This window comes from Camarhynchus parvulus, chromosome 19, assembly GCF_901933205.1.
Source record: "Camarhynchus parvulus chromosome 19, STF_HiC, whole genome shotgun sequence".
NCBI classification, from domain to species: domain Eukaryota; kingdom Metazoa; phylum Chordata; class Aves; order Passeriformes; family Thraupidae; genus Camarhynchus; species Camarhynchus parvulus.
Window position 1 is genome coordinate 5917044 of NC_044589.1, and position 27807 is coordinate 5944850.

The window sequence follows — 27807 nt, forward strand, 5'->3', positions numbered from 1 at the left end:
GAGGGGCTCGCGCGCGTGCGCGGCCGGCCAATGAGGAGCGCGCGCGTGCGCGGGGCGGGGCGGTGCCGGGCGCGCGTCGCGGGCTGAGGAGGAGGGACGGGGCCAAGATGGCGGCGCCCGTCCTGCTGCGGGTGTCGGTGCCGCGCTGGGAGCGGGTGGCGCGGTCCGCCGTGTGCGCCGCCGGCATCCTGCTGTCCCTGTACGCCTGCCACCTGGAGCGCGAGAAGGGCCGCGACAGCCACTACCAGGCCCTGTGCGACCTCAGCGAGCGGGTGCGCTGCTCCGCCGCCATCACCTCCAGGTGAGGCGCGGGTGGGACCCGCCGCCGCCCCCGCGGGGGGAAGGGGCTGAGGGCTGCGGGAGCGATGGGGACGAGTCCCGGAGCGCTGCCTCCGGTGCCTCGGGGGGTGCTGAGGGCCGGGCCGGTGCTCGGAGGGGCTGCGGGCCGGGCGGGGGCACGGAGGGGCCGGGGCAGGCGGGAACGGGGGCAGCGCTCCCGCTGTGGGGCAGCCCCGTGGTTGGAGGGCCGCTGTGGGAACGGGGATTTTCGGGATCGCTACGGCTGCAGGGTGAGGCACCCGCAATTGCTGTGTTGTAATCAGCGGCAATTAGGTGGAGTGACAGGCGTTTTAGTGGTAAAAGCTGGGCAGAGTGGAGTGCTGTGTCTGTGAGCAGTGGGTAAGGACAACATAAACAAGTGCCATTGCGGCTGGTTCGCTTTGTTAGCTTTAATTGCAGTGTCTGTATTGCGTTCTCGCTGGGACGTCTCCTGGCAGCACAGGAGATGCTTTGGTGATCCAGAGGAAGTGCTTCATTCAAGGGAGGCTTGGATGCCTCTGCAGCACAAGCCCAGTCCAAATCCTGACTTATTTTGCAGATGTCCAGCCCGTTCAGCAGTTGTTTTCTAAAGGCCAAGAGCTCTTATTTCTGTTAGGGGAATCATTGTATAAATCTGGTTCTTGAGCAAATCTATGTATTAAATCCTTCCTTTTTATTTTAATGGCAATTTTGTTATTATTGCCTTAGTGCCCTCAGCTGAATGAGTACTTGAGATTTCCTTTTTCCTCTCTCAGTGTAACCTGTGCAAAAGCTGCCACAATTTTTATAGAGGTACTTGCTGTATCATCATAACAAGCCAGTTTGAGGGAGCATTCTCATCTTCTGTCAAGCTGGAAGCTGTGAAATCTTTGAGGGAAAACATCCAGGGATCTCTTTTTCCTAAATCCTCTTCTGTGGTGATAGAAGTGAGATTGTGTGACAGAGATCTGTATCTCTGGCCACCTGATATTGTGGTTGAGTGAAGGCTTTAACTCTGCTGTTCTGTCTGCCTCAGGTCATCTTTAGTTTGTGAAGGTGCTTGTTCATGTCTCTGCTTGGAAAGTGGCCTGAAATGAGAAGTTTGCCTCTAACTAGGGAGAAAACATCAATAAACTCACCAAATAAATTCAAATAATATAAATTAAATTGTGCTCAGGCTGCTGAGATTAAACCACCTGAGTCTCATCAGTGGTTTAACTTTGATCACAGACAGAGGGGTGAAAAGAGAATAACAGAGACTGAAGCCTGTTCTTGTATAGAATTGGTCCTCAAACACCTTTTTGTTGTTGCAGCAAGTGCTCCTGTTGTGGCAGGGAATTGCATGTCACAGTTTTGATGCCTGTTTACTGAACACTTGGCAGAAGGAAATTACCTAAAGATATAATTGGAATTATTTCTAATTATGGAACCGAGCTCGGTAATTACAGCGTTCATTAGCAATGCTGCAGCTGACACGTTGAGTAAGACCTGGGAATCCTTGGCTGGAGGAATTGTGGATGAAAATGTGAGGAGTTGGGGATAAAATGCTCTCAGATCTGCCAGCAGTTGCTAGGAGAACCATGCCTGGAGTGAAGCACTGCAAATGCCAGGAGAGCTCGTGATCGTGTGAGCAGGTGGTAAAAGGAGTTTGTGCAAAAGGAACGTGCAAGTTTCTGCTCACTCCAACCATATTTGGAGAAGAATTTGCTTTCCAGGCTGTGCAGGACACAGAGGGGGAGTTCTGCTTTAAAAGTAAGGCAGGAGGGCAAGGCATTAAAGTTGGAAAGAAATTAATCTTATTTTCCACGTTGCACAGCTCCCTATCCACTGCTCTCTGTCACTTTCTCCAGCTGAGTGTTCCTTGCTCCCACATCACCAAAGTTTCTCAGGAACTTCATTTCTAAAAGGAACTTTTAACCACATCTTAGATTTCAGTGGGGTTGTAAAATTTCAGTTTTTCAATTTTACCTTTTTCACAGGTAATTCAGATTTAACTTCCACATTTCTTTTCTCATTGAGCTGTTACAGTGACAGTCAGAAATTAATTGATTAGCTAATGATTAGAGCTAACTCTGCAGAATTAACTGGGTGAGAAACTTCTGTTCCTACTTTGGCTTTTAGATGGTTCATTGGGTTATGTGACTTTTTATCTAAGCTGGAATTGCTGATGGAACTTGGGATGTTACAATCTTCACATCTTGAGTTTTGACTCCAAGAGTGAGCTGAACTTTAAAAAGCACTTAATGTTGTTAGGATTCATTTTAAATGCATAGAATTAGAATAAATTAGTTTATTCCTTCCCAAGCTGACTTTCTGGTATTTTGGGCGGAGTTTTTTTCACCAGCTGTTGGTATTTCCAAGTCTTGCTTTTAAGCCAGATCTGGCTTTGGCACAAGAGCAAGAACAGAAATGTAAAGACTGCCAGCATGCAGAGGGAGGAGCACAGAAAATCTCCTATCAGAGCCTGACTCATGCAGAAGGTTATGTTGGAGACATCCCTGCCCAGTATCCCTTACCCAAAACATGAATGGTCAGCATATTTCAAATTTTTATCAAGGTGAAAGTTCATGAAATAGTTTAAAAATAAAATTTGCTAAGGAGTGGCTGATAATGGCAGGTATTACCTCCCATCCATGGCAATTGCTGTAGTTATTTTAAATTAATTGCTGCCTGATAGTTGAGAATTATTAAGGGTCAAGAATGGCTTTATTTCAAACTGGCTGTTTTATAAACTGGATAATAGTTTTCCACTGAAAACTATTTTTGGTCTTGCTGTATTTTCACAGTGGGAATTAAAGTAATAAAACACATTTCAAGTCCTACAGGTCATGCTACAGCTTGAAATAAAATGTGACCTTTAAGTGGTAATGCAGAGACTCAGAGCCTTTGGCTTTGCTCTTTTCCATGCCCTGAGAGATTTTGGGATCTGCTAATACATTTTTCCTTTGTGTCTTGATGAATTGGAGGATAAATGAGTGGTTTTAAATGACTTTAGTAGCCTGGCATGCATTAGTGAATGCTGTAAGAGCCTCAAGACAGCAGCACAAACGAGCAAAGGGCACATGTGTACCTTTAGCAATATTCGCAGCTGCGTCACTGAAGGGGTTTGGCAATAGTCAATATTGATCTTTGCCTGATTGCTGAGGGAGTTCTAGAGTCAAAATAGCATTTTGAGGATCTGGATGTCGTTGGTATTTTAGGAATTCCCTATTCTGTTCATGGGATTGGTGTTTTGTGTTTGAGGCACTTTGAAAAGTCGTGGAAAAGTCTGATGTGACAGGATGGTTTGGGTTAGAAGGGACCTTCAAGGTCGTCTTGTCCCAGCCCCTGCCATGGGTGGGGACACTTTCCTCTATAAAAAGTAGCACATCCACCTTGTATTTTCTGCTGGATGCACCAAAATATTCACCTGGTAGTTCCTGAAAATGCCTGTTAAATGTGGGGTGTGTTGTGGGCAGGTCTGAAAGGGTGGCCTGTGACAGGTGTAGTGTTATTGTATGCTTCTGCCACATCCATAAATCACTTTAAACACTGAATTTACACCCTGTGTTCTGTTTGCTTGTTTGTGCTGCTGTAGAGCTGTTCCTCTGCAGAGTGGGTGTGAATTGCAGGTAAAACTGCCCCGTGCTGGTTTCTCAGCAGAGCACACCTTGCTAGAACTGCTCTGGTGCATCTTTACAGGGATCAAAGTGACAAGAACAACCCCATTGTCCAAGGAAATGGGACATGGAGAAAACTCCCTAAGCTGATGTTTAAACAGGTTCAGTTGTGAGGCAATTTCTATAAACTTCTTGTCTGTCAAGTTTGCTTAATTCCAAATAAAGAACATTATGTGGCAGTTATTCATATTTGTAGTAATAAATTCCTGATATCCCAAGAGTTTTTTTCATTGCTGCATGTGCAGGCAAATATCCAGATATGTTGAGGTTTTCAGCTGCAAGTGTTAGTGACTGCTGTAAGTTGTTAGGAGATGAAAAAGGGATTCTGGATTAGTGGATTTGCTGTCTGAGGGAAGCTTGGAAAATCTCTGGCTTGGAATCGGGCAGGGAGAAATTGGAGGAGCCAAATTCTGTGCCGCAGGGGAGGGGAGGGAAACCCAGAGTGACTCCTGAAGGGAAGCCCTGCCCTGGGAGCCAAGGTTCTCTGTCCCTTATCCCCAGCTGGGCTGGCACTGCAGGCAGGGCTCAGGATTCACAGGGGAGCAGAGGGTGTGAGCTGGGAGGATCCAGAGCTGATTCCATGGGCTGGACAGGAGAGGGGTGCCAGGAATGCTTGGAGCTTTAAAGTTGCTCTTAAAGCTGCAGAAACTGAGAACTCAAATATTTTGGGGGTTTTTTTTCCATCTTTCTAGTAGAAAATTGATGGTTTAATACTGATACAACACTTATTGACTGAGGCACATCTTTTACAAAACACAGCAGTGCCCCTGCTGTGGTAATATTTTATTTTCCATCTTTACAGTGCTCACACAAACATGTTAATTTTTGCTTTTCATAAATACATCATTTCCAGCTTGACTGGAATTTGTGATAGGGCTAGGAATTATTCTGCTTGGTGCAAAGTAAATTCAACAAAGTGCTTATAATTCAGACTTGGGCTTCATTTATGGTAGCTTAATAGAAAAGATTATTAAGGAAGGAATAGAAGGAATCAGTGCTGTTGGCTTGTATCTTGAACAGCCAGTGCTTCTGTAAAGGCTGCTATAAAATAATTATCCACTGTCTGCTTAATATTTTGCTGATCTAGACACTGAAAGTTTTTTACAGACTCTATGTGAAGTAGAGCTGCAGGATATATAGAAGAAAACCTTCATTTGGTTATGCTAAATGCTGCTAATAGATTTAAACATGAAATTAAGTGTATCAACAGTTTTGAGCACTCCTGGCAAGTTTACAAATGGGAATTTTTAATCTTCTTTTTTGTGGCTTCTAATTGAAGGCTTTTACTTAATTTATTAAGACTGTTAAGAGTGGCCTTGAAGCCATGAATTAGATTTAATCCAAAATCCTCTGGTGAAGCTGGAAAGAAGTTGCAACCCAAGTTTCTTAACATGCTCCAGATCCTTTGACCTTTCTATGAGCTTTCCACTGAAGGCAGGGGGTGAACTCTGCTCCCTTTGAGAACTTTCATTCTGGACCAGAAATTATCTCAGAAATCCAGCGGTGCTTAAGGAAATGTGCACATCACTTATCAAGTGTAGTGTTTTTTATTATTTGTTTTTGATAAAATTAGATTTATTGTTTCCTCTAGGTTACAAAGTGGTAAGGGGTGCTTTGTTGTTGATAACAAAATAATGCTCATGGGATGAGAAATAATCCTGAAATGAGAGGAAGTAACTACTGCTTAAGTAACTACTACTACTACCCAAAAACCACCCAAATTTGAGTTCTTTCCTTGCAGTTTGAGTACAGAATCTTGGTTATTGCTTGCCCTTTTGCACCAAACCCAACAACTGAGAGAGAATTGTGTTGGCAAAGCTGCTGCTGCACAAATGCAGAGATTTGGGGTCAGAGAAGCCTTTGAATAATCTGGTCCGCTGAGGGATTTGATTGCATTTCCAAGCAGTCCTTGAGGACACTGGAATGAGACTTGGGAATTTTGTCCTTTTTCCAAGGCATGCTGGACCTGTCCTGAGCCAGTGGGCTTCTTTCCATGGTAAAATGGAAATCCAGGGGTTGGTTCAGTTCTGGGCATAAACCAGGGGGGTTTCCAGGTGGAATCCAGGGGATGTGGTTCTGCTCATCACCAGGGGTGGTGGCTGAGCTCAGACCTGCTCAGAAAACATCTGGGACACCCAGGAAGGCCTCAGGGGATGCTGCCAAGTGTTGGTGCAGGTGAAACTCCAGTTCAGGAGTTTCAGCTGACCCTTAAGGACAGTGGAGGCCAAGGAAGGATCGTTCTTGGGAATTATCTTTGATAAAATTGTTCAAAACATCTGCAGGCAACTGTCAGAGCTGGGGCTTGGCTACAGAAACGCTCCAGCATTTCCTACAGGGGCTGCAGGGGACACTGATCCAACTCCTGGCTAAACAAACACTTTCTGCTTGGTTTGTTTGACTTGGTGGGTTTGGCAGGATTGGAATTCTGCTGCTTTTGGAGCCAGTGCTGACAGCTCAGAACTTGTAACCTGTTAAACTGGAAGGGTGTTTGCTTGTCCTCTAAAATGTTTGAGATGCTGGTGGACTAAATGAGGTTCTTGTGTTCCATTTTAGCATTTTCTCAGCTAAATTATGCTAAAATGTTTCAAGTGTGTCCTGTTTTGGAACACAGAGGATGTTCATAATTGTGCAAAAGAGATTGAAATGATTTTAGTGATGTAAAAGTGTAAGATTTTATTGGAGGTACATCACTTGTGGAGCACAGTGACTTCAGTTCTTTTTGTCTTCCTGTTAAGAAGTAACAATTGCACACAAACACTGCTTCAAACTTCTGAAAATGCAACATTGCTGAGCTTTGTGAAGTACCTCAATCCAAAAGGGGCATTGTTTAGAGGGTGGATAATAAAATTTCAAAACCTCCTTTTGATAAAAGAGGACTGAAAAATCACTGCAGTGTTCAATTGTAGATGTTGGGAAAGGAGATGAATCACTTCATTTTCGATTTCTTGAATCACTTTTTAACGTTTTAAAGAACATCCAGAGTGGTACATACAGATAGAGAGGGGAAACAGAGTTACAAAGATGTCTTAAAGGTTTGTTCCTTGTAATTAGCTCCGATTGCTTTTGGTTTTTAACAGCAGTGAAACTCGGGCGTGGTGAGAGTGGGTTTGGCACCTGAGTGTGTCAGAGTGCTCTGAGTCACCTCGGGTGACAGTGACCTGGATCTCAGCACGGAGCTCCTGCTCCTCAGGGATGGAGCCGCCAGGCAGAACCAGGAAAAGCCTGCAGAAATCAGGCTCTGCTTTTATCTTGCTCTGCAAGCAGCTCTGTACATCCTGCAGGTCATTTTGTTTACATTCTGTAGCCAAAAAATAATAATGCAAATGATAACACTTCTTCTAAATTAGTTTTTTTTTGTAAAATGCAGATTACATTAAATAATTCTGAGTTTATTTTTTTGCAGCTTATCTTGCTATTAGGACTTTCTTCTTGCTATTTGTTTGCCATATTTTTTTTAGACTTTGAAAGTTACCATCAATCAGGCAATTCACACCTGAGTCTGGTGTGAAAATGAACACTATCTACTCAAGTTTTATCCTTCCTGCACTTGCTGGCAGAAGTTCTTTGTTCATTGTGAGTTTTACAACCTTAATAAAATTAGGAGACAATTTAGACTTTTCAGCAGGGAAATGAGATGGGAATGGGAGTATACAAAGTAAATCTATAAAGTCTGAATACTTTGCTTTTCAGTTTGATGCAGAACACTTGCTCCCACTCCAAACCTTATAAGGCTGGGAAAAGTGTTCTGTGCTAAACCCCAGGCTGCTGAGCTGGCTCCAAGTGTGTGGAATAAGATGTGAGATTAGACCTGAACTCCATGGGCTGAAATTTAATACTTGATGTCCTCAAAGCTGCTACAAGGCCAACAAGACACTTAATGAAGTCCCACATGTGGAAGAAGCTTTCCCTGTGCTCTGACCTTGCAGCTCTGCACAGATCACTCCAGGACTCTGAGTCCTGGGAAGGGCTGGAGCTCATTATCCTTCCACTGGCAACATTTTATTATTCTTTTGCAGAACAGCTGCAGGGTCGGGTTCTGTAAAATGCCATTTCTGATATTTTAAGCTGGAGTTTGCTCTCAGACAGATCACAGGATGTGAGAGCACTCAGGTAGGGATGGATTCAGCATCCTGCACTTGGTTGGAGTTAGGCTGATGCTGAACCTTTGCCCACTTTGGGTTGTGCAAGAAAACCTGAGTGTGTTCAAATCATTTTAATGTCACCCTGACATGAATTCTCAACAATAAACTGAACCTGTGGATGGCAGGCTGAAGCATCTATAAATGTAATAATACAGAAAAATAAACTATTAAATGTAAAAACGATAATTTCTTTAATGTATTTGTGTGGCTCTTTAATTCAGCCTTTGGAATTTGGACAACACAAGACAGTTGTTACATGTGCTGTGACCATCAGGAAAGCTAAAAAATTAACATTTCTCACTTAAAATCCAGATAACCTTTGAGGTGTGGGAGGAAATCGCACCATAACTGAGATTCTTTGTAATTCTTTGTAACTTCCATAGCCCCAGAGTTGCCCTGGGGTGAGAGCAGAGAGCCAGGCAGTTCTGCCCTGCTTTTCCTGCCAGCTCTGGGATGCTGAGGCTCTGTCCCCTGGAAGAGCATTGTCTGTGCTGCCTTGAAGCTTAATATTGGCACTAAAGTTCCACTTTCAAAAGATTTGAGACCGAACTAGCTGAAAGTGTGTTTAATTTTTGACTGTTTGTACAGTAAATCTGCTTTCGAAGAATTGGGACCTGCTGGGTTTCTTGGGGAGAAGAGCACAAGAGTATTAATAGTAAATTCAAACTTAGTCTGCAATTAAAATAATGAGTTTTGCACAGATGGCTGTGAGACTAGAAAGTGTTTTGGAGATGATATTTAATTATCCTCATTGTGGTGCCTCTTTCTGTGAGAAAACTGCTTGTGATGTGGTGATGGCAGGTGCCAGGTGAGTGACACCAGCACCATTCCTGCCATGTGCAGGGACACACCTGAGCTGTGTCCTGCTTCAGCAGGGCCATTCCCTCTAGGACAGGAACTTCCTAAAACTGCACTTTCCTTGGAGTTTCCTGCTGCTGCAGGATGAGGATTGGCACTTTTTTACCTTGCTTTAAGCTGCTTATGTGAAGCAAACCTTTCATTTGTTTGCTTGGCTTGATGCTCCAAAAATCTGCTGGCAGATATCCCAGTGTGCTCTTGTGAGTTAAATTACCTTGGAGTAACAAAATAACTTCATATTTTCAAGTGACACTAATAAATAGGGTTCTCACTTTGCTTTTACAAATAATGGCATGATCTGCCTTAGGGCATGGAATTAATGGTTTCTGGCACAAACACAATTGCTAATTTAATCTTTCCTCCTCCTTTTGCAGCTGCAGTTTTGTAGGGCTTGTGCTGCTTTCTGCCTTATCACTGGAAAGTTGAAAGTCACTTTGTAGGGATTTCAGGTGTTTGTTCAAAGTGTCACACTGTGCAAGAGCTCCAAAAAATGAGGGTTGGGGATCTTGTGATGGTGCCATGCTCAGCTCATGTGCTTGACAGATTTGGGTTCCTCCTGAGCTGTTTGAGGAGCAAACATACAGATTTATGTCCTGATTCTCCTGCTCTGATGCAGACAAGGGAGTGGAACAAATCCTTGCCTCAGCTTTGTAGTGACCTTGTGTCCAGTTGACTGTGGTGCAGAGAGCTGCTAAAGCTGTCACTGGGGGAAGGAAATGTTTATGTGACAAAACAGCTCCAAGCTCCAGCCCTGGGAAGCAGAGCTGGCGTTCAGTGAAGTTCCCTCAGCAGTTCTTGGTGTGTCAAACAACTTGAATCAGCTGTGCCCAGTGCTCCCCCTGTTGCTGCTTGGTTTTCCAGGAGAACACCACATAAATCATGTTAGAATTTGTGTCCTTTTCTTTCCCCAAGAGCCCTGAACTGGAAATGCTGCAGGAAAGCAGGAGGTGGGCAAATGAGAGTTAATTAGTTTCCCTGTTTTACAGATGGGGTCGAGGATTCGGTCTCTTGGGTTCCATCTTTGGAAAGGACAGTGCAATAAATCAGTCCAACAGTGTTTTTGGCCTGGTGTTTTATATACTACAAATGCTACTTGGTAAGTATTCATTCACTTCAGAGCCTCAAAGCAGGGCTGTGGGGATGAGGGAGGAGAGCAATATCCATTGCACAATCTGCAGGAAACCAGATAAATGCTTCTGATTTTTATATCTCAGGGTTTTTTTAGCAGCACTCTAATGATACATCTGTCCAAAGGGCTTAAAAACCCAACTGATAACAAGAGTAATTGCATTTTCTCCTGATATGCTATTAATAATCCAAGTGTGAAGACAGTTTCTGTGCTGGTATTTTCACTCCAGTGTATTTGGCATTGGATTGCATGGTGGAAAAGAGAGGGAATAAAAATGGAATGGGCAAGTTTTGGAGGAGTAATGGAGAGAGCAAAAAAGTGCATGAAATATAATTTTATATATTTCTTGGTAACTCTGTGGTTTGCTACAAAGCTGTTAATCCTGACAGAAATAACCTGACCACGAATTTTCCTATAACTCAGGAATATGAGGATGATTAATCCTACACACACTCCTTATCACAGGGCAGTCAGACAGAGCCTTAGACACTCCTCTCCAAATACTCAGGTGGTGTTTTAACCAAAATTTTATGTAACCATTGCTGAGTGGCTGAGTTTGAATTCAGTTTTGCTCTGTGTGGAGAGGGGTGAGTAACTTTGTCTCTCTTGTTGCAGGTATGACAGCAAGTGCAGTAGCAGCTCTAATCCTCATGACATCCTCCATAGTGTCTGTAGTAGGGTCCCTGTACTTGGCATACATTCTGTACTTCGTGCTGAAGGAATTTTGCATTGTCTGCGTGCTCACATATTTGCTGAACTTCATTCTCTTTATCATCAACTACAAACGACTAGTTTATTTGAACGAGGCCTGGAAGAGGCAACTCCAACCCAAACAGGAATAACCCCTGCTGGAACTTTTGACTGACAGTCTGAAGACCCAACTTCCATTAAGTTTATTTTGCAGTAATTTTTTTATTCTCCATATCAGACACTTTTTGCCCCCCCTTTCCCCCCCACGAGAATCATAATGGAAATTTTGAATTAGAAATTTCAAGGGGCCCCAGATAATTTCTCTGTGCTAATCTTCAGTTTCAATGCGGTTATGAAAGAAAGCTCTATAACAATCAAAGACAAGCTTTAACTTTACTTTGAAGGAGTTTTAGCCACAGCAAAACCTAGACTCTCTCTCTCTTCCCCCTCCACTTGTGAAGTGGGTAACACTTGCTATAAAATATCCTGTATATAAATTCAGGTATAACAAGATGTGATCATGACATGAAATATTCTAGACTAGCATCACCATATTTAATGTTGCCATGTTTACAGTAAGTGTATTTTTTTTTTTTTTTTTTTTTTTTTTTTTTTTTTTTTTAGCTGATGGACTTAGATTTGACTAGGACTTATACTGTAAATAAAATTAGAACTCTTGGTTTCATCCCTGGAGAACTCACTGTCCCATGGGTTTGGTTAGGAGCTGTCAGAGGGTTCAGCTCAGAGTCGACTGACACGATGGAAGAAGTGACCTCTAAAGAACATGGAGTTGCTGCTCTCACTGTTGTGCTTTCACAAGAATGATGCTTGGGGTTGGTTCCAATTTTTCTTCTTTTTTTTTTTTCTTTTTTTTTTTTTTTTTTTTTTTTTTTTTTTTGTCTCCAGTAACAAAAATGGAATTAAAGCTGAAACCTGAAGTATGTTGATTAAACGACAACCTCATTAATTTCTGTACAGAACAAAAATAGCTTCATGTGGTCAATGAAAAGCTGATTTGCAGATTGGGGGTTGGATGAAGTGTTCTTTGAAAGGACTCCATTTCTAAGCAGAGCTGTTCCATTTGAAGCTGTGCTCAGCCAGCCAGTGTTACTAATGTTTGATGTTCTGTGAATGCTGCAGTATAGAATTGCAATTTGCAGTGGAAACCACTGAGTGAGCAGGATAACCAAGCAGTGCACTGAAAAAGCAGTTCCTTAATTGATCTTGGTCAGGATCTTTGGTTTGTGCTATATTGGGAAATGAACTTTAGGCCTGACACACACACAGAGAAGATCTCTTGGAAGGGCAACCTGTTTAATGGGATAAGTAAGTCAATGTGCTCCTGAAAATGAAATGTGATATAGTGCTATCATTGCTCTTTCTAAGAACTAATTGGGGAAAAAAAATATTAAACTGCAGATTTAAACAGAGGAACAAAATTGTACACATTGTTTCTGCGCTCAGTATTCTAAGGCTGAATGTTAAAAGTGCCTTCTGTCTTCAAATCTTAAACCAAATACTTTGTGTTGAACTTGGCAGGCAGAAGTGTCCTTGCTTTAAAAATGAACAAACAAAATTCTCAGCAAACTTGCTGGGGATAGAAGAGTATTAAGAGATCTGGGTTTAGTTTTTAGACTGAGAAGTGGTAGCAGTATTGTTTTCAGTTTAATTTAAAAGGTTGATGTGATTTGGAAAAGTGAAATATTTGTGTTTCAGACTGTGTGACACCAATGTGTGGGTTCAGCTACTTTCTGTAATTGGTGCTGTGCTGCTTTTTGCCCTTGTCAGTTTGAAACATGAACAATTCCAGCTGCATACCCGTTTATTTAAAGAACTAATTTAACTCCTTTTAGCATTTTCATTCTCAAACATGAATGTCAGAGACACTTCCATTGTAAGTGATTTTAAACACTAAGGATGAACTTGACTGTGAAACGAGCAGTGTTTCCATAGAGCAAAACAAGGTTGGAGATCAAATTCACAAAATTAATATTTAAATTACTACTGAAGTAATTCTGGTTTGCACCAAGGGTAGAGGTGGAAACTGCTTTTCTGTACAGAGTTGTGTGGTGTGAGTAACATCTGTTGCATGTAACACTAAATGACTTGTCCCTCGTCTGACAGTTTTAGCCAACAATCCATTAAATGAGTTTTGTATTGACCAGAGTATAGTTAAAGCTTGTCTTGATGTTCAGTTCTGTCTCTCAAATGCCTTCCACTTTGATATTAAGGGGAATGAATGATGTTGAATTGGTCCCTCGAGGCTTGGCTTTGTTCTCTCCCAAGCCCTGAGGCAGTAGCAGTGTTTAATGTGTTGTATAGATTTTATTTCAGTGCATTCCTGTGATCTACACTAAAGGCATCTTTTTTTCATCCAAGGAAGAGGTGAACATGTGCTGCCCTAAAGTTGCTCCTATCTCAGAGCAAGCAGCCATGGAGACAAGTCTAATCCACGAGTACTTGGTTCAATTTTGGGAAAAAAAAGAGGAAAAAAAGCCCCATCAGCTGAAAGTATTGGTGTTGACTTCACTGTGTCTTGTGCTTGTTTGTGTGGGCATAGTCTGTTGATTCAGTTTGTTCAGTAAAAATGTTTAGGGCCAGATTTTCAGCAATCCTTGTTAGTGTGCACATAGGGAGCAAATGGAGCTGGAGTGTGGGCTCTGGGAGAATTTGCAGTCACACTTTTTGTGCACAGCTTTGCAAATCTGATCCTTAATTGTGAACTCTCTTGTCTTGTGTGCTTTCCTTGCAGTTCCTTTTTACTGGAAGTGATTTGCTAGAAATGGGCCCTGATTTCTTCTCTTTCTCTCTCGTGCTTCAGAAATGCAGTTGGCCCGAATAAAGGGCACAATTATCTTAGCAGGAGAAATTTGGACCTTTCTGCTTCCAGTTCTTTTGACTCTTTCCTTGCTGCTCCCAATGATAGAAACAGCATTTTCCTTCCAGTAAAATGGGTTGTGACTGAAATCAGGAGTGCAGCTGTGCCCCCCTGCCTGCCCCAGACAAAATGTGGTGGCAAACGTGTGCTTGATACTGATTTTATCCTTCCAAATCCAAAGGCAAATCCTAAAAATTCTCAAGGATGCAGGAATCTGGGTAAAGGCAGGTAAATGATATTTGGGCTGGCAAGGGACAGGGGGTGTTACAGAGATCCTTGTTATGGTTTCAGCACTCAGGAGAATGGAAGGGATAAAATTCACAGTATCCAAACAGAGGTTCTGAATTTGGGCTCTTCCTGCCCCTCTTTGGCTCTCTCAGAATCCTAAAATTCCTTTAGGATCATGGAATATTCTGAGTTGGAAATTTCACAGTGAGGGGCGGATTGGAAAGGCAACAAAACCTCATCCCAAACCCTGCTTAGGAATGAACCATTCCTGAAATCCTCTTACTGTAAGGTACTTGCTACTCTTTAAGGCCAAGGAGGAAATGAATGTTCTTGGAAGTTTCTCCCAGTGAAACATTTGTGACACTGAGGCCAATGAAACATTGCTGAGCACCTTTGGGATCTGAAGTGACAGCAGATCTCTGCTGAGGAGGTTTCTGAATGCTGGGGTTGGCATTTTTGTGCTGCTGTGGTCTCAGTTGTTCCAGGAGGTTGGTGAGGTGCTTCAGGCAGTTCTGCTCCTCATATATGTGGGCTGAGATCAGAGCTTGGCTTTGGTTGTGCCAATGTTGTTTAAAGTGGTCCAGAAAAGATATGAAATATTCTGTTACCACAAAACTGTGTTAAGCATGGCCTAAATATAAGGTGTTTGTTCTGTATAATATGTTCCATCAACTATTTATTCCCAGTGCTTTCAAATCCAACACCCATTTAAAATGGAGTCATTGGGCAGATGTTCCTTTTCTCAATATAGGCTGAGAGATTCTCTACTGGAGGTTTAGGATACAATTTTGCTAACAGGTAAAAAACCATGTAAATATGTACGAATTCTATTTGTTGCACATAACTTTTTTGGTAAAAAAAAAAAAAAAAAAAAAAAAACAACAAAAATAAATGTAGAAATTACCTGTGGATGTCTTGCTGCAATCATTCTTATGCTGCATTCATGCAGTCCAAACATAAGAGCTTGAATGAACCCAACCAGAGGCCTTTTTGGACTCAGTCTGAGCCTTAGAAACTGTTTTTAATGTCAGTACTGTAATTCTGTTTCTAGAAATTGTACCAAGTCGTGTGGTTTTTCCCAAGACCTTGTGTGTGTTTAGCAGTAGAAGGGTCAAAGCACTTGATTCTCCCCAGATCCCAGTTTTCCCAGTAGAATTCCTGCAGCTTTGTGTCTGGCTGAGCATTGTGTGTAAAGGCTGAGCAGCGTTGACTTGAGGCTTTCAATGTTTACAGTTCTTTAATCAAAAAAAAGAAACAAAAAAAAAACCAACCCAACCTTGTGATTTGTATCACTTTCTGCTTTTATTGGGGCTGCTCAAAGCTGGTCCCACAGACCACAAAATCTCTGGAAAAAGTGCTGGAGTGTCCCTGGATTTGGGGAGGGAGCTGCTGGCAGGGTTGGGTTTGTTGAGAACAAGCAGGAATTAACCCTCAAATGTGTGCTCAGATTTTGGGGCGTGCTGAGCTGAGCCCTGCTTTGTAAGGAGTGACCAATGTCAAATCCTCATCTGTGTTTTGGTCAGGTCTGTTGAAACTGGGGAAGAAAATGAGTTTTTAAAGGATGATGGAGAAGTTGAAATGACTTTCAAACACTGCTAGTTGGCAGTACCATGGTGTGGTTAACAAATGTCTTTTTATTGTGCATAGAGTTTTATATTCTGGGGGTTTAGTTCTAGAGAAAATCTAGGCCTAGCACGGTGTGAGGAATGCTGTAGTGTTGTTTCTTTTCCCTTAAAAACACAAGAAAAATTGCTGTGGAGTCTGCAGTGAACATCTGTGTCCTTATTGTGCTGGGGCAGGGTGGAAGGTGCTGTTGGTTCCTCATGTACCACCTCTGAAGGGAACAGAATTTGGCCAGCACACAAGAGAAAAGCAAATATTTCCTTTATATGGTCAGATTTGGTCACTTCCCTGAGGCACTGACCCAGAGGCAGCTGCAGAGCAGGAGCCATGGCACCACTTTCACCCAGGATCTGAATTTCAGTAACCAGACTCCAGACTGGAACTTCCCAAATGCTTTGGGCAGCCTCTGCTTTTGTTGTTCTGCTCCTTGTGCTGCTGCTTTTGGGAAGTTTGCAGATCAAATATTCTGAGTTTTGCTGAGTGCTGGTGTGATCCAAGCCAGGCTAAAGCCTGGCCTAGGCTGCTGTGCAGGCCTAAGGGGACAGCACTGCAGCAGCACAGGGATTTATTTACACCTGGCCCTGCCCCAGAGGGCTTCAGGCCACTCTCAGAAAGGTTTGGAACAGAATTTCCCTCTGGGCTGCTCTTCCTGTGGTGACATTGAATATGAAGGAAGCCCTTCCACATGGAAGTGGCATTGTTGGACACGGTTTGTGTCTGACAGTGGCAGTTTTGGTACTGTAAAATAAATAGATTTCAAGTTGAGTTGATGTAGTCCCTCCCTCTGTAACATTCCACCTTGCTGCTGGAACAGGAATTCCAAACTCTCTGTTGGAGTGTCTTGGGTGGCTCACACCCCTCCTGCTGCTGGGAATGCTCAGGATTTCTCACACATCCATCCTGTCAGGCCCCAGAGCAGCTGCACAAACTGTGCTCCTCTGCAATCCTGTGGACAGTTTGCTGTGATCTCAATAGTGTTAACTCTTAGGGGAGTTTAACTGGAAAACCTTATTTGCTTTAGAGGGATGTGATGTTCATTTAGAGTAACTTAGATTTTGTTTTTAAGTTCAGCATTGAGTTGTGTCATGTAATATTTGTAATTTTTTTTTGCCATAAACAGATACCTCAGTCAGGATTTCTTAACTTCAGCTCCTTTAAAGTGAATATTTGTTTTCCTGCCTGGAAACAAGAAGCCTCCAGACTTGGCTGAGCAGAGGAAACAAAAGTTTCTGATCTGCTTTGCATCACAGTAACTACTTCAGGTGGACTAGAAATCGCACTGGACTTGCAAGACTTCAATCAGGCATAAAACTTATTTAAACAGAGATTTAATAACGAGTTCAATGTAATCCCCAGCCACTAAACCCTTTGTTTTTATTTTAGGAAGAGGGAATGTGATGTTATTGCAGGAGGAAGACAGCTTGATTCATTTGCAATCCTCCAGTACCTGTCCCTAAGGACAAAGGCAGCGGCTTTGGGCTGGCGCTGGCGGGTGAAGATTCCCTTCTTGTTCCCCAGAACTCGTGTGGTGCCTGCAGAGAAGTTATAAAATACAGAAATGTACAAACCAGGCTCTGCTGTGAGCTGTGACAATGTAGGTACTAAATCAGGCCACGTGGCAGAGACCTCTGCACTTTGTTTGCACAGTCAGGGGAGCCTGGCAGGACCCATGGATGGGACAGGGCAATCCAGCTGCAGCTCCTGATTTACAGCTGCTGGGCTGGGACATTCACTGCGGGGTGCCCAGTGCTCAGAGTTGTATCTGCTGGAGATTAGCTCCACCTTCAGATTGGATGGAGGAAATGGTGGTGACTATTTACTGTCCTGTGTGCTGTCTGGATCCTTTCTGCCTGGTCTAGTTTTTGTAGGAAACTGGAAAAAAGGATTGCAACAGGTAGAGAGCCTGGAACTGCATCTGTGTCTGACCTTGTCTACATTTTCTCAGTCCTTTTTGATGCTGCTTTTCTGGGCACTGCCATCATTGAGCTTTCTAATGCCTGTCCTGGTGCTCTGCAGGGTATTTTAGTGCTGTTCTCCCTCTCCCTGACTGCTCACCAACCCACTACAGGTGGCATAAGCAGAACAGGTTCATTATTAGATCTGAGTTGTGATTGTTTCATTTCTGTAAATTAAGGAATTTCCCTTCCTTTGTGACTGCACTTATCTATTAATAATGGACTGGGTGTCATGGTGAGCCAGCTGTGTGCCAGTGTGGCATCTGCTTCTCTGCTGCTGAACCTCTACCAAGTAAATTGTGATTATTTAAGGTGCTGTGTTCCCAGGGCAGCGGTAGGTGACACTGGAAGCAAGTGAGATGTCCCTGACAGCTGCCTGAAGCTCTGAATTAGGGTGGCCAAAAACCAGGAGCAACTGGGTCCTCACAAGCTTCCCCTATGCATTGTCTCATGCTCCTGGGAGCATCTGTGCAGGAGAAAGGGTGAATTAAGCACAGGCAGGACCTTCCCTCTTGGCTCTGGGCATGCTGGATTTTGTGACAAAACCTGGTGAACAGAGAGCCTTTTGTCCTACCCTTCAGCACAGTGTTTGTGTAGCATCAACCACTAAACTCCCAGGGAAGATGGAGAGGTTTAGGATATAAATAAAATCTCACCTTGATTGGTCATGAAATCAGCAAAATTCCAGATGAGCTCCCCAACCACGTACTCCTTCCTCTTCTTGTCCAGGACAGAGTGGTACTCCCTGAGCATGGCCTGCTGGTACTCCTCACTGAACATCATGGGGGGGTCCTGCAGCCAGGAGAGAGGCTCAGGGCACAAACAATCCCACTCACAGCTATTCCTGACCAGCAGCTCTGGGGCTGCCTGCTCTGCTGGCTGTGCTGCATTAACCTGGCTCTTGTGACCATCAGCAAACACAGAACTCCAGGTACTCCCAGGGGGAATTCCCCTGGTGGCCTTTGTCGTGACAGAGACAGGAGTGCCACCCCCCTGCATGGGACAGCACCAGGAACCTCCATTCTCCAGGGTCTGCTTTCATTTCAGCATTTTCTAGCACTTCCAAGGACACATTTTGGAGTCCTCTTTAAGCAGACAGAGTGAGTGGCAGAGCTCTCTGGTTTTGGTGGAGCAGGGTCCCAATCCTGGAACCTTCTGGACACTCCCAGCTAAAGCATCTCCCAGCAAAGCCAGGCCCAGTGGTGCCAGCCTCTCCCAGTTACCATTTTCTGCCTTCTAAGAGCTGTTTCCACCACAACACTCACACTGTGCAGCCCAGGCACTGAGTCTGCTCCATATTCACTCTGGATAATGGGTTTTTGGTAGGTTTTATACCAGTTCTCAAACTGGGCTGTGAGTTGGAGTGGGATCACTTCCAGGTGGCCTGGGTCATGGTACCAGGAGAAGTAGCTGTTCACACAAATCACATCCACATAGGGAGCCTGCAAAAAACAAGGTGAGAGTGTTCTGGCACAGACTTCAACCTTCTCTTGTAAATCTAAATCCTCCTTTGAGTTCAGTTAATGGAATCCAGGTTTATTACACATAGAATTAATTGTTTCCCCCATCACTCAGGCTCTCCAAATATAATCTCTTTCCCAGAAAAAAAAAAGGATAAATTTAATGAGCTAACAGCATTAATTTGGCATTTTTCTTACAGATTAGGAAGTCACAGCAAAGAGTTAGACAAGATCAACACGTTTCATTCTCAGGTTTGTTAGAAGTTTTTTTGTTTCCAAGATGTCTCTGGCTTGCTGGTACATTTAGATGTACTTTTTCTTTTTGAGTATTGGAATGTGATTATCAAGTGAGTGGTCAAATATTTTGACTAGCAACTAAATTTTGTGCATCAATGGTGCAATACTAAGACTAAAGCATTCTGCAAGTTATTTGCCATTTCTACCACATGGACAGTGTGATAAAAGGGCACAAAGCCCCCTCAAAATAAAGTGATGTTGTATGTAACTTGTTCAATGTTCTCTTAACATGTTTTGTAATAAAAGAAAAAGAAAAGTTCTAATATCACATCAGTGTATGAGAGATCTGTTCTCTGGGTTTGTTTGCCTGAGCTCCAGTTGGGCAAAATGGGAATGGGATATCCAAAAGCAGATCCCTGCTGGGCTCCTTCAAATTTAAAACCATCAGAGATTTGTTTTCTTTTCTGGGGTGGGGAGGAAAAACCTCAGAGTTGCAGCCATTCCTGCTCATTAGAGGATATTTGAGAAGAAATGCAAAGTGTAACCTGGATCAGGGATGTGTGGCAGCACCAACTCACCTGCTAGAAATGATTATTGTGCAAGGATCTACCCTGGAAACAAATACAGATGTTAAAAATCCTTGGTCCATGCTATGAAAGGCCCAAAAATCCAAGGAAAGTGCATTTTGGTTATTTATTCAGCTCCAGGGCTTTAATTGTAGAGCTGGAGGAGCTTTTAGATTATTCAACACAAACAGACATCTGCCAGAGAAGATCTAGAGCAGTTGAAAGCAGGAATTAAAGCAAAGCTTCCTTCCTTTAGACTTCCACAAGGGTTGTGAGCATTTTAAAGAGGTTTAAGCTTTGGCTTAATTGCAAGTGAAAATCCTGAGTATTAGTAAACAGAATCAATGGCATAGCAAAGCACAACAATATGAATGGAATCCAGGGGCATAATCCTGCACACAAAGAATTGTTCTCTCTTACAGATCCTTTTTTTTTTCAGCTGGACAACAACTACAGAATAAGGTGATTACTACCAGAAACAAAAATGTAATTTTTCTTTAGCCTTTCCCTGCTAAACATCTCCAGTAAATTTAGATAGGAGTGGGGGGAAAAGGAGTATAAAACAAGTGACAAGAGAAGGAAATTCAATGTATGAATTTAAAAAAAAGAAAGAAAGAAAAAGCTAGAAAATAAAGCAAACTTACACCATGATCAAGAGCGTAATTAGCATCTGTCACAAAGGTGACTGGTCTGGAGGGGTCGAGAGCTTTAGTGTGAGCTATCACTGTCCTGTTTGCAAACAGTAAAGCAAGAGTTCAACAACAGCATGGAGCAGCACAGCCCCTCTCCCCAGGCTCTGTGTCCTTCCACCCCCCAGACCGAGCTGCTTTTGATTTAGCAGCCAGTGTTTGAGTGAAATAAAGAGAATATCTGTCACCAAGTGGTTGCTACGCCACCTGAAAAGGAGCAGAGTGGAAGCACACCAAGCACAGGCATGTGGGTGGTGCCAGCAGCTCAGAAGGTGGAGGGACAGTTGAGTTTGAGGACAAAACTGTAAAAAGGGCAATGGGAAGTGTCTGAACAACTCCTGGGATGTGGCCCTGAGGCCCTGTGCCACAGCAGGCAGAGGTTGGATGTTTCTGAGGAAGCCCTGAGTGAGGGAGATGGGACAGAATGGGAGAGTCAAGCTCTGCTGCTGCCCTGGCATTGCAGGAGGGTGGTGGAACATGCTGAAGAATGAAACTCACACTTCTCTCTTAATGTACCTCAGCTCCCAGGGACATTCTGCTGCCCATTGCACAGCTGCCTCTGGGCTACCCAAAGCTTAAATCTCTTTAGAAATAAACCAAGGGGGCTGCAGGGACTCAAAGCAGTGGCTTTGAAGTGGGAAGCCACAGGACAAATAAGCAGCACTGACTGCAGAACCTTGTGTTCAGAATGAAAGGCCAGTTATTTTTACAGCTTTGCTGGAAATCTCAAAGGATTCAGCACTCATCTTCCAGTGCTAACAAGGAATATTCCATTCTCACCAGGTCTGGTTTTACTCAACCCTCAGCTCAAGAAGAGATGATCAAACCTAGTGGACTCCAGGGAATTTTGTGGAGTCTTGGTGGGTCTGAACCAACACGTTGGGACAGTTCTGAGCATCAGTTCCACACATACAGCATTTCTATTTTAGTTTGCATCCACAGGTTCAGCTCCAGTGTTCCCAAAAAACACCTGCCCTCCCTTTACTACCTCACTGTGCCATCCCAAAGGAAGAAGAGGCATCATCTGCCAGGAGATGAGGAGCAGAGGCACTTACTTGAAGTAGTGAGCAGCTGGGGGCAGCTCTGAGGCCGGCTCATTGGCCACTGACCACATGACCACCGAGGGCCTGTTCTTATCCCTACGCACCAGCTCCTCCATCACTGCCAGGTGGTGCTGCAGGGACCTGTTCCCAAAGCTCTCTCTGCAACACAGAAGGAGGTGAGGGTGTAAAATCCATCCATTTCCCTGGGGAAACTCAGCACAGCAGATGCTGAGGATGGCTGTCACTATAGGACATGGAAGAACGCAAGCGCGCACCGCTGCTCTCCAGGTGAAGAAAAAAAAGGGAAGATTATTTTCTGACTCCAACGTTTATAGTTTTCCAAGAGTGACAGTGGATTGGAGGGTGACAGTGCTACCTCTCCAATGACACTGGATGAACTAGCAGTCCATCAAATTTCTCCTCCTCCATAAAGGAATGCAAAACAATGAGTTATTTACAGAAAGTGCGTGAGACAGTTCACTACAAAAATGTCAACATCAGAAAGCTTAAAAAATCTTAAAAAATCAAAGTGACAGATGGCTTCTGCCCTATTTCCCCAAAGTTTACTGCACAGTTCAGGGCCATGGTTTGGGCTCATTAATGGAGCCATGTGGCAAAATGTGGCAAAATGCCCTCATCATGAGGCATTGCCCAACATCAAGAGGCACCACCAGTGGCGCAACGGGACATTTCCAAACAGAACAAAGTACTCCCATTATCAGCACTGAGGACAGAAGTGTAAGAGCAGTAAAGGGACCGTGGGAGCAGCTGAGAGGGGAGCAGAGGGGCGAGGGCAGGGCGTGCTGGCAGCTCTTACGGCAGTTTGATGCCCACCCCCGGGCTCTCGTCGATGACGGCGATGCCGTAGGCGTCGCACAGGTCCATGATCTCCTCGGCGTAGGGGTAGTGGCTGGTGCGGAACGAGTTGGCCCCCAGCCAGCGCAGCAGGTTGAAATCCTTCACAATCAGGGGCCAGTCCAGGCCTTTGCCACGGATCTGGGGGGAGAGAGCAACCAGCCCTTGTCCAGCCCCAGCTCCAGCCCTGCCCGGGGTGGGGAACCTGACAGCCACTGCCACAGTCACAGGTGTTTGGGTTGAAGGGGATCTTAAAGCTCTTATCATTCCACCCCTGCCATGGTTGCTCCAAGCCCTGTCCAACTGGCCTGGAACACTTGCAGGGATGGGGCAGCCACAGCTTCTCTGTGCAACCTGTGCCAGGGCCTCCCCATCCTCACAGCAGACTGACTGTCAGCATGGCTGGCTGAAAGCAGAACTGGGAGACGCTTCAGCATCTCCACCAGCACATCCATGTGCCCTGAGGGATGGCAGGAGTGTGGCAGGACTGGGCATGGTGTGGGTGTCCCCTTAGTGCTTAGCCTGGGAGGAGGGTGTGAGAGGAGAGGGGAGGGGAGGCAGCACAGGTGCCACCTGGGCAGTGTGAGCGGAGGTGGCCCTGGGTGTCACACTTACATCTGCATCCTCGTGCTTGTTGACTCCATGGAAGTAGAAGGGCCGGCCATTGATGAGGAACTGGCTGCTGGTGACGTGCACGGTGCGGATGCCCACGGGCAGCGTGTACACATCCTCCAGCAGGGCCCCGTCCAGCTGGGCCTGCATCCTCACCTGTGTGTCCAGGGAGGAACAGGAGGAACCCTCACACGGATGCCCAGGCCTCCCTCCCCTGTCTGGGAGGGAGATTCTGGCCCCACATCCCTTCCCAGCCCTCAGCACACTGCCTGCTCCTCACGGCTGCTGCTCAGGGGGAGCCAGGTCTGACTGAACAGAAATACAAATCCAAGGTGTGGAAGCTGGAGGATGAAGAATGAGCCCCTGGATCACCCTTTTTGCTCATCCCAAAAAACTTCAGTGTCTTTTCCCCATGGCATCCCCCCAGGTCATTTCTGTGCCCTGCACCTTGATGCCAGGCAATGACTGCCACATCACCTCCTCCCAGGTGTGACCCTGAGTCCCTGGAAACTCAGAGCAGCTCATCCTCCCTGATTTCTGCACCTGAACATCAGAGCAGCTCATCCTCCCTGATTTCTGCACCTGAACATCACCACTGCCCTTAACTCCCACAGGATCTCCCAGGCTCCAGCTGTTAACTCATCATCTCCCCAGAGGGGATGGATGGACCCTCAGTCAGCAGCTCAGAGCACACTCCAGGAATGCCCTTCTCCCTGCCAGGCCCCTTCAGAAGCTGCCAAAGCCTGATTTGATTAGTGCTTAATTAGCAGAGCCACTCTGGTCACACGCACAGGGCCCGTGAGAGGACAGAGGACAGGCCATATGGCAGTGCCTTAACCCTATTAAACACACCCACAGAGGAGGAAATGGCACTTTACCTCCAAGGAGTACAGGTATCCAGGGTTCTCGTGCATCAGGTAAGGCCACCAGAGGTTTGGGTTGAGGACTTTGAGCTCTCCCACTGGGCCATCACCTGTAGCCACCACCTTCCCCTCTTGGTCACGTAAACTCAGGGACAAGGAACTGGCTGTGCTGCCAACCACTGACACCTGATACTGCACCCTGGCTGCCTCAGAGGAAACAAAAAACAATCAGAGACTGCAGGAGACAGCTCAGCCTCAGGAAAAATCCATTAGGAAACAAATTCAATCAGACTCATGCAGGATATTCTCCCTGCTGCCCTTGGCACTTCCACTTGGGGCCTGAGGGAGCTGCTCTGGACCTACCAAGACTGTCTGATGAGGTGGTTGTCACAGTGATGTCATCGATGTAGGCAGCAGGAGTGGTGTACAGCACAACTGGGCGGTGGATCCCAGCATAATTAAAGAAATCAAACTTGGTGTTCTGCACAAAATAGTTCTTGGGGTACCTGAGTGAGCAAGACAGGAGCAAGGCTGCATTACACTTCACTACACAGCTGAAGGCAGTGCAAAATAATCCTGTAAAATATCTTTATGACAGGCTGGATCTGTCTGTCAGCTGCTACACTGAAGGATTTTGCAGTTAACAAAGATTTTCATCCTTCAGGATAGCTGGTACTTGCAGCTTCCAGCTGAATCCAAGCTTCTCAAACCTGCCCTGGATTCAACTTGACAAATCACCCAATCTGGGCACAAAACAGATGCAGTAACTCACTGCTGGTTCCTCACAACTCCACTGACAAATCCACCATAAAGATAACCCCACAGAGGGATTTCTGAACCATCAGCTGAACAAACTCCCCCTCTCCACACCCCTGGGATGAGCCCAGCAGTAAAACACCCCCCAGAACTCACCTTGATTTGTCAGCCATGTACTGGATGGAGCCTGGGGGCAGCGTGTGGGGGGTCAGGGTGTTGTTGAGGGCCACAGTGATGCGGCACAGGGAGCCTGGGCTGCCCTGCACCACGCTGCTGATGTCAGCCTCAAAGGGCAGGTGCCCCCCTTCGTGCTCCACCACCTGCACCCCGTTCACCCACTGCAAGGAAAAACACCAAAAAAAAGGGTTATTGGGATTTTGGGGTCAGCACAGCACGGGGAAGGGAAGCCCAGTTACGAGGAACATCAGGGCTCTTGATCTTCAAAGGGTCTTTGAGGGATCAGCCTTGATCTTTGAGGGATTCCCTTTGCTGGGAGCTAGGTCTGGGTCACATCAAGTGTCACTGAGGGACACAGTGTCACAGACATGTTTTATGAAAAATCCTTTCCTAAGGATTTTTCCTCCTGAGAAGCTGAGAGGCCTCAGGAACAAAATGTAAACAATGGTTATCTGCTGCTGTGGAATGCAACAGGTGCATCTGTGATTGGTCTCATGTGGTTATTTCTAATTAATGGTCAATCACAGTCCAGCTGTCCAGACTGTCTCGGTCAATCACAAGCTTTTGTTATAATTCCTTTTCTATTCTTAGCTAGCCTTCTGATGAAATAATTTCTTCTATTCTCTTAGTATAGTTTTAATATAATATATCTCATAAAATAATAAACCAGCTTTCTGAAACATGGAGTCAGCATTCTCCTCTCTTCCCTCATCCTAAGACCCCTGCAAACACCACCCCAACAGATCCATTAATCAGGAAATGTTTAGTTACCAACCCCAAAACTGCAGATGGGATTGGTAACTAAATTAATGGGGCAGATCCATTAATCAGGAAATGTTTAGTTACCAACCCCAAAACTGCAGATGGGATTGGTAACTAAATTAATGGGGCAGATCCATTAATCAGGAAATGTTTAGTTACCAACCCCAAAACTGCAGGATCAGAGAAACTGGAATTCATTCTTACTGGGGGAAAGCAGGCACAAGCTCAGAAGGGGATCCAAAATCGAGGCAGGGACGCATTTGCCGAACAAACCACAAAACTGCCTTTAGCCCAGCCTGATTCAGGAGGCACAGGGCCGATGCCCCGAGGCACGTACCACGATGGAGTAGTAATGGGCGCTGCCAAAGCGCAGCACCACCCTGGGGGCGGGATCGCCCTGCAGCCAGCGCAGGGGGAGCAGCACCTCCTTCTCGTACCACACCCAGCCGATGTAATTCTCCAGGCTGGGGTCCTGCGTGATGTCGTTGAAGCTGGCGGGCACCGGCATGTCAATCACAGGGCCGGTCTGGCAGGAATTGCGTGGAAAAGGAAGGAACAGAGAGTTTAAAAAGAGGAATTTTATTACTGGAGGTGTCCCCTTCCACTGACAGCCCTACAGTGCCTTTGCCAAGGGGAAATATTTGGGAAAAGCTGTTTAAAAACTGCTGAGATCTCTCACAGCTCCTGTACAAGCCCTGATTAGCACCAGGCACAGGAACCTGCCTGCTCCTACAGGAAACAGCTGCTCCTTTCTTTTCCCCTCCTGCTGTACAATGAAATGTTTTCATTAATGGCCCTGGCATCATGGAATCACAGAAGTGAGGAGGGAGAAACCCAAGCCCAGGTTGTTGTTTCAGTGCAATTTTTTCCTGCACAGCTCCAGAGCAATGTGGGAGTTGTGGTGCTGTTTGTCTGCTAAGAGTTGTAGTAAAAGTGTAACAAAATAATAGATATTTTGGGCAGTAATGGGATATTTTGGGATATTTTTCTCCCTGCGGAGAGAGGCTGGGCTGATCCCAAACAGTCTCACTGCATGAAACAACAGAGATTCCTTGGGATTACAACAGAATCCATTCAGTTGCTTATTCCAATATGAAGATTAGAGAGGCAGCCTGACAATACATTGAATATTGGGGAATCCAGATGCTGCTGCCAAGCTGTTCATTTTCAGCACGTTCTGCACTCAGGATGTTGCACAAAGGAGTTCTGCAGTTCTCCTTTCCTGAGGAAGCCTCAGGAAATGGAATGAGGAAGGTCTGGGCACCCAGGGTGGGCATCATGTGCATGGCTGACTCAGCACTGCCGCTGCAGAGCCCAGAGCCCCCATCAGAAAATCCTACGGGGAAAATCCTTGGTTGGGCAAGAGGATTTTCTAGTATCTGATGCAGGAAAACCCTTGCCTGGGCTGGCCAAAACCTGTGTGTCCTTCAGGGAGATTCTCTGAGCTCTAAAACAGGTTGAGTGCACTCATCTAAGCCTCTCTTTGAAGGGACATAGCTCAGGGTTCCTCTCCTCTGCAAAATTTCCAGCAGCACAGTGCCCTTCAGCTCTTCCCTCCTTCCACAATCCAGCAACAAAATCGGCCAAAAGGCTAAAAACAGAAATAATGAACGACTTATCCATTTTATGCATAAAATCCCTAACTCCTTTCTGACAGGCAATGCAGTTAATTTCCAAGCAGATCTCAGTCACACCAAAACTTTTCTACCAGCACTCTGAAACTTTGGAATAAACAATCCCCAGTGCCTTTCCAGGCACATTTGTGCTGATTCTGCGCTGCTGGAAGCTCAGCGCTGTGCAAGGCTCCTGGAGGAGCCACCTGGAGGTGAATGGGGCTCACGCAAAGGGTGTTTGCCTTCGGAGCAGCACCGGGGGCATCATCAGAGGCTGCTAATTAGGAACTGCCCCAAGATCAACCTGGACAGGGCCAGCACCGTGAAGAGAACGGCAGCCCGGTGGGGAAGAAGGCAGGGAAAGAGGAAGAAAGGAGTCCCTACAAGGGGCCGGAGCCCGGTTCTGAGGGGAAGGAGCGCAGCCCGTGCCCGGGGATGGGCAGCGCCCGCCCCGCTCCCCGCTACCTGCCGGAGCGGCCGCCGGTACCAGCGCTGCGCGAACCCGGCGTCCCTGCCCGGAGACAGATCGGCGCGGAAGCTCCAGAGGCCGCCGAGCTCCCTGCGCTCGCGGGAGGGGGTGTCCCGGGGCTGCAGCATCCCGGCGGGACCGGCCACGAGCCCCGGGAGGAACAGCAACAACACCGGCAGCGCCGGCAGCGGGCATGGACCGGCCGCGCCGCCGCCTGGAGCCGCCAGCGCCATCTTGGCTGTGGGC

General features: G+C 45.6%; 2 protein-coding genes across 2 annotated transcripts; one reads left to right on the forward strand and one right to left on the reverse strand.

The window, feature by feature from the left end:
- Positions 1–77: 77 nt before the first annotated feature.
- On the forward strand, positions 78–17516 carry VKORC1L1 (vitamin K epoxide reductase complex subunit 1 like 1). The gene is made up of 3 exons (XM_030962565.1): positions 78–301; positions 9943–10052; positions 10701–17516. The coding sequence occupies exons 1-3, from the start codon at positions 108–110 to the stop codon at positions 10925–10927; spliced, it is 531 nt and encodes a 176-aa protein (XP_030818425.1). The 5' UTR covers positions 78–107; the 3' UTR covers positions 10928–17516.
- Positions 16817–27804, reverse strand: GUSB (glucuronidase beta). The gene is made up of 12 exons (XM_030962564.1): positions 27558–27804; positions 25817–26005; positions 24697–24878; positions 24148–24290; positions 23800–23987; positions 22925–23077; positions 22272–22450; positions 21467–21613; positions 20367–20451; positions 18725–18901; positions 18116–18251; positions 16817–17036 (listed from the first exon to the last, which is right to left on the reverse strand). Exons 1-12 carry the CDS (start codon positions 27792–27794, stop codon positions 16879–16881), a joined length of 1974 nt encoding a protein of 657 aa, XP_030818424.1. The 5' UTR covers positions 27795–27804; the 3' UTR covers positions 16817–16878.
- Between the last annotated feature and the right edge of the window lie 3 nt (positions 27805–27807).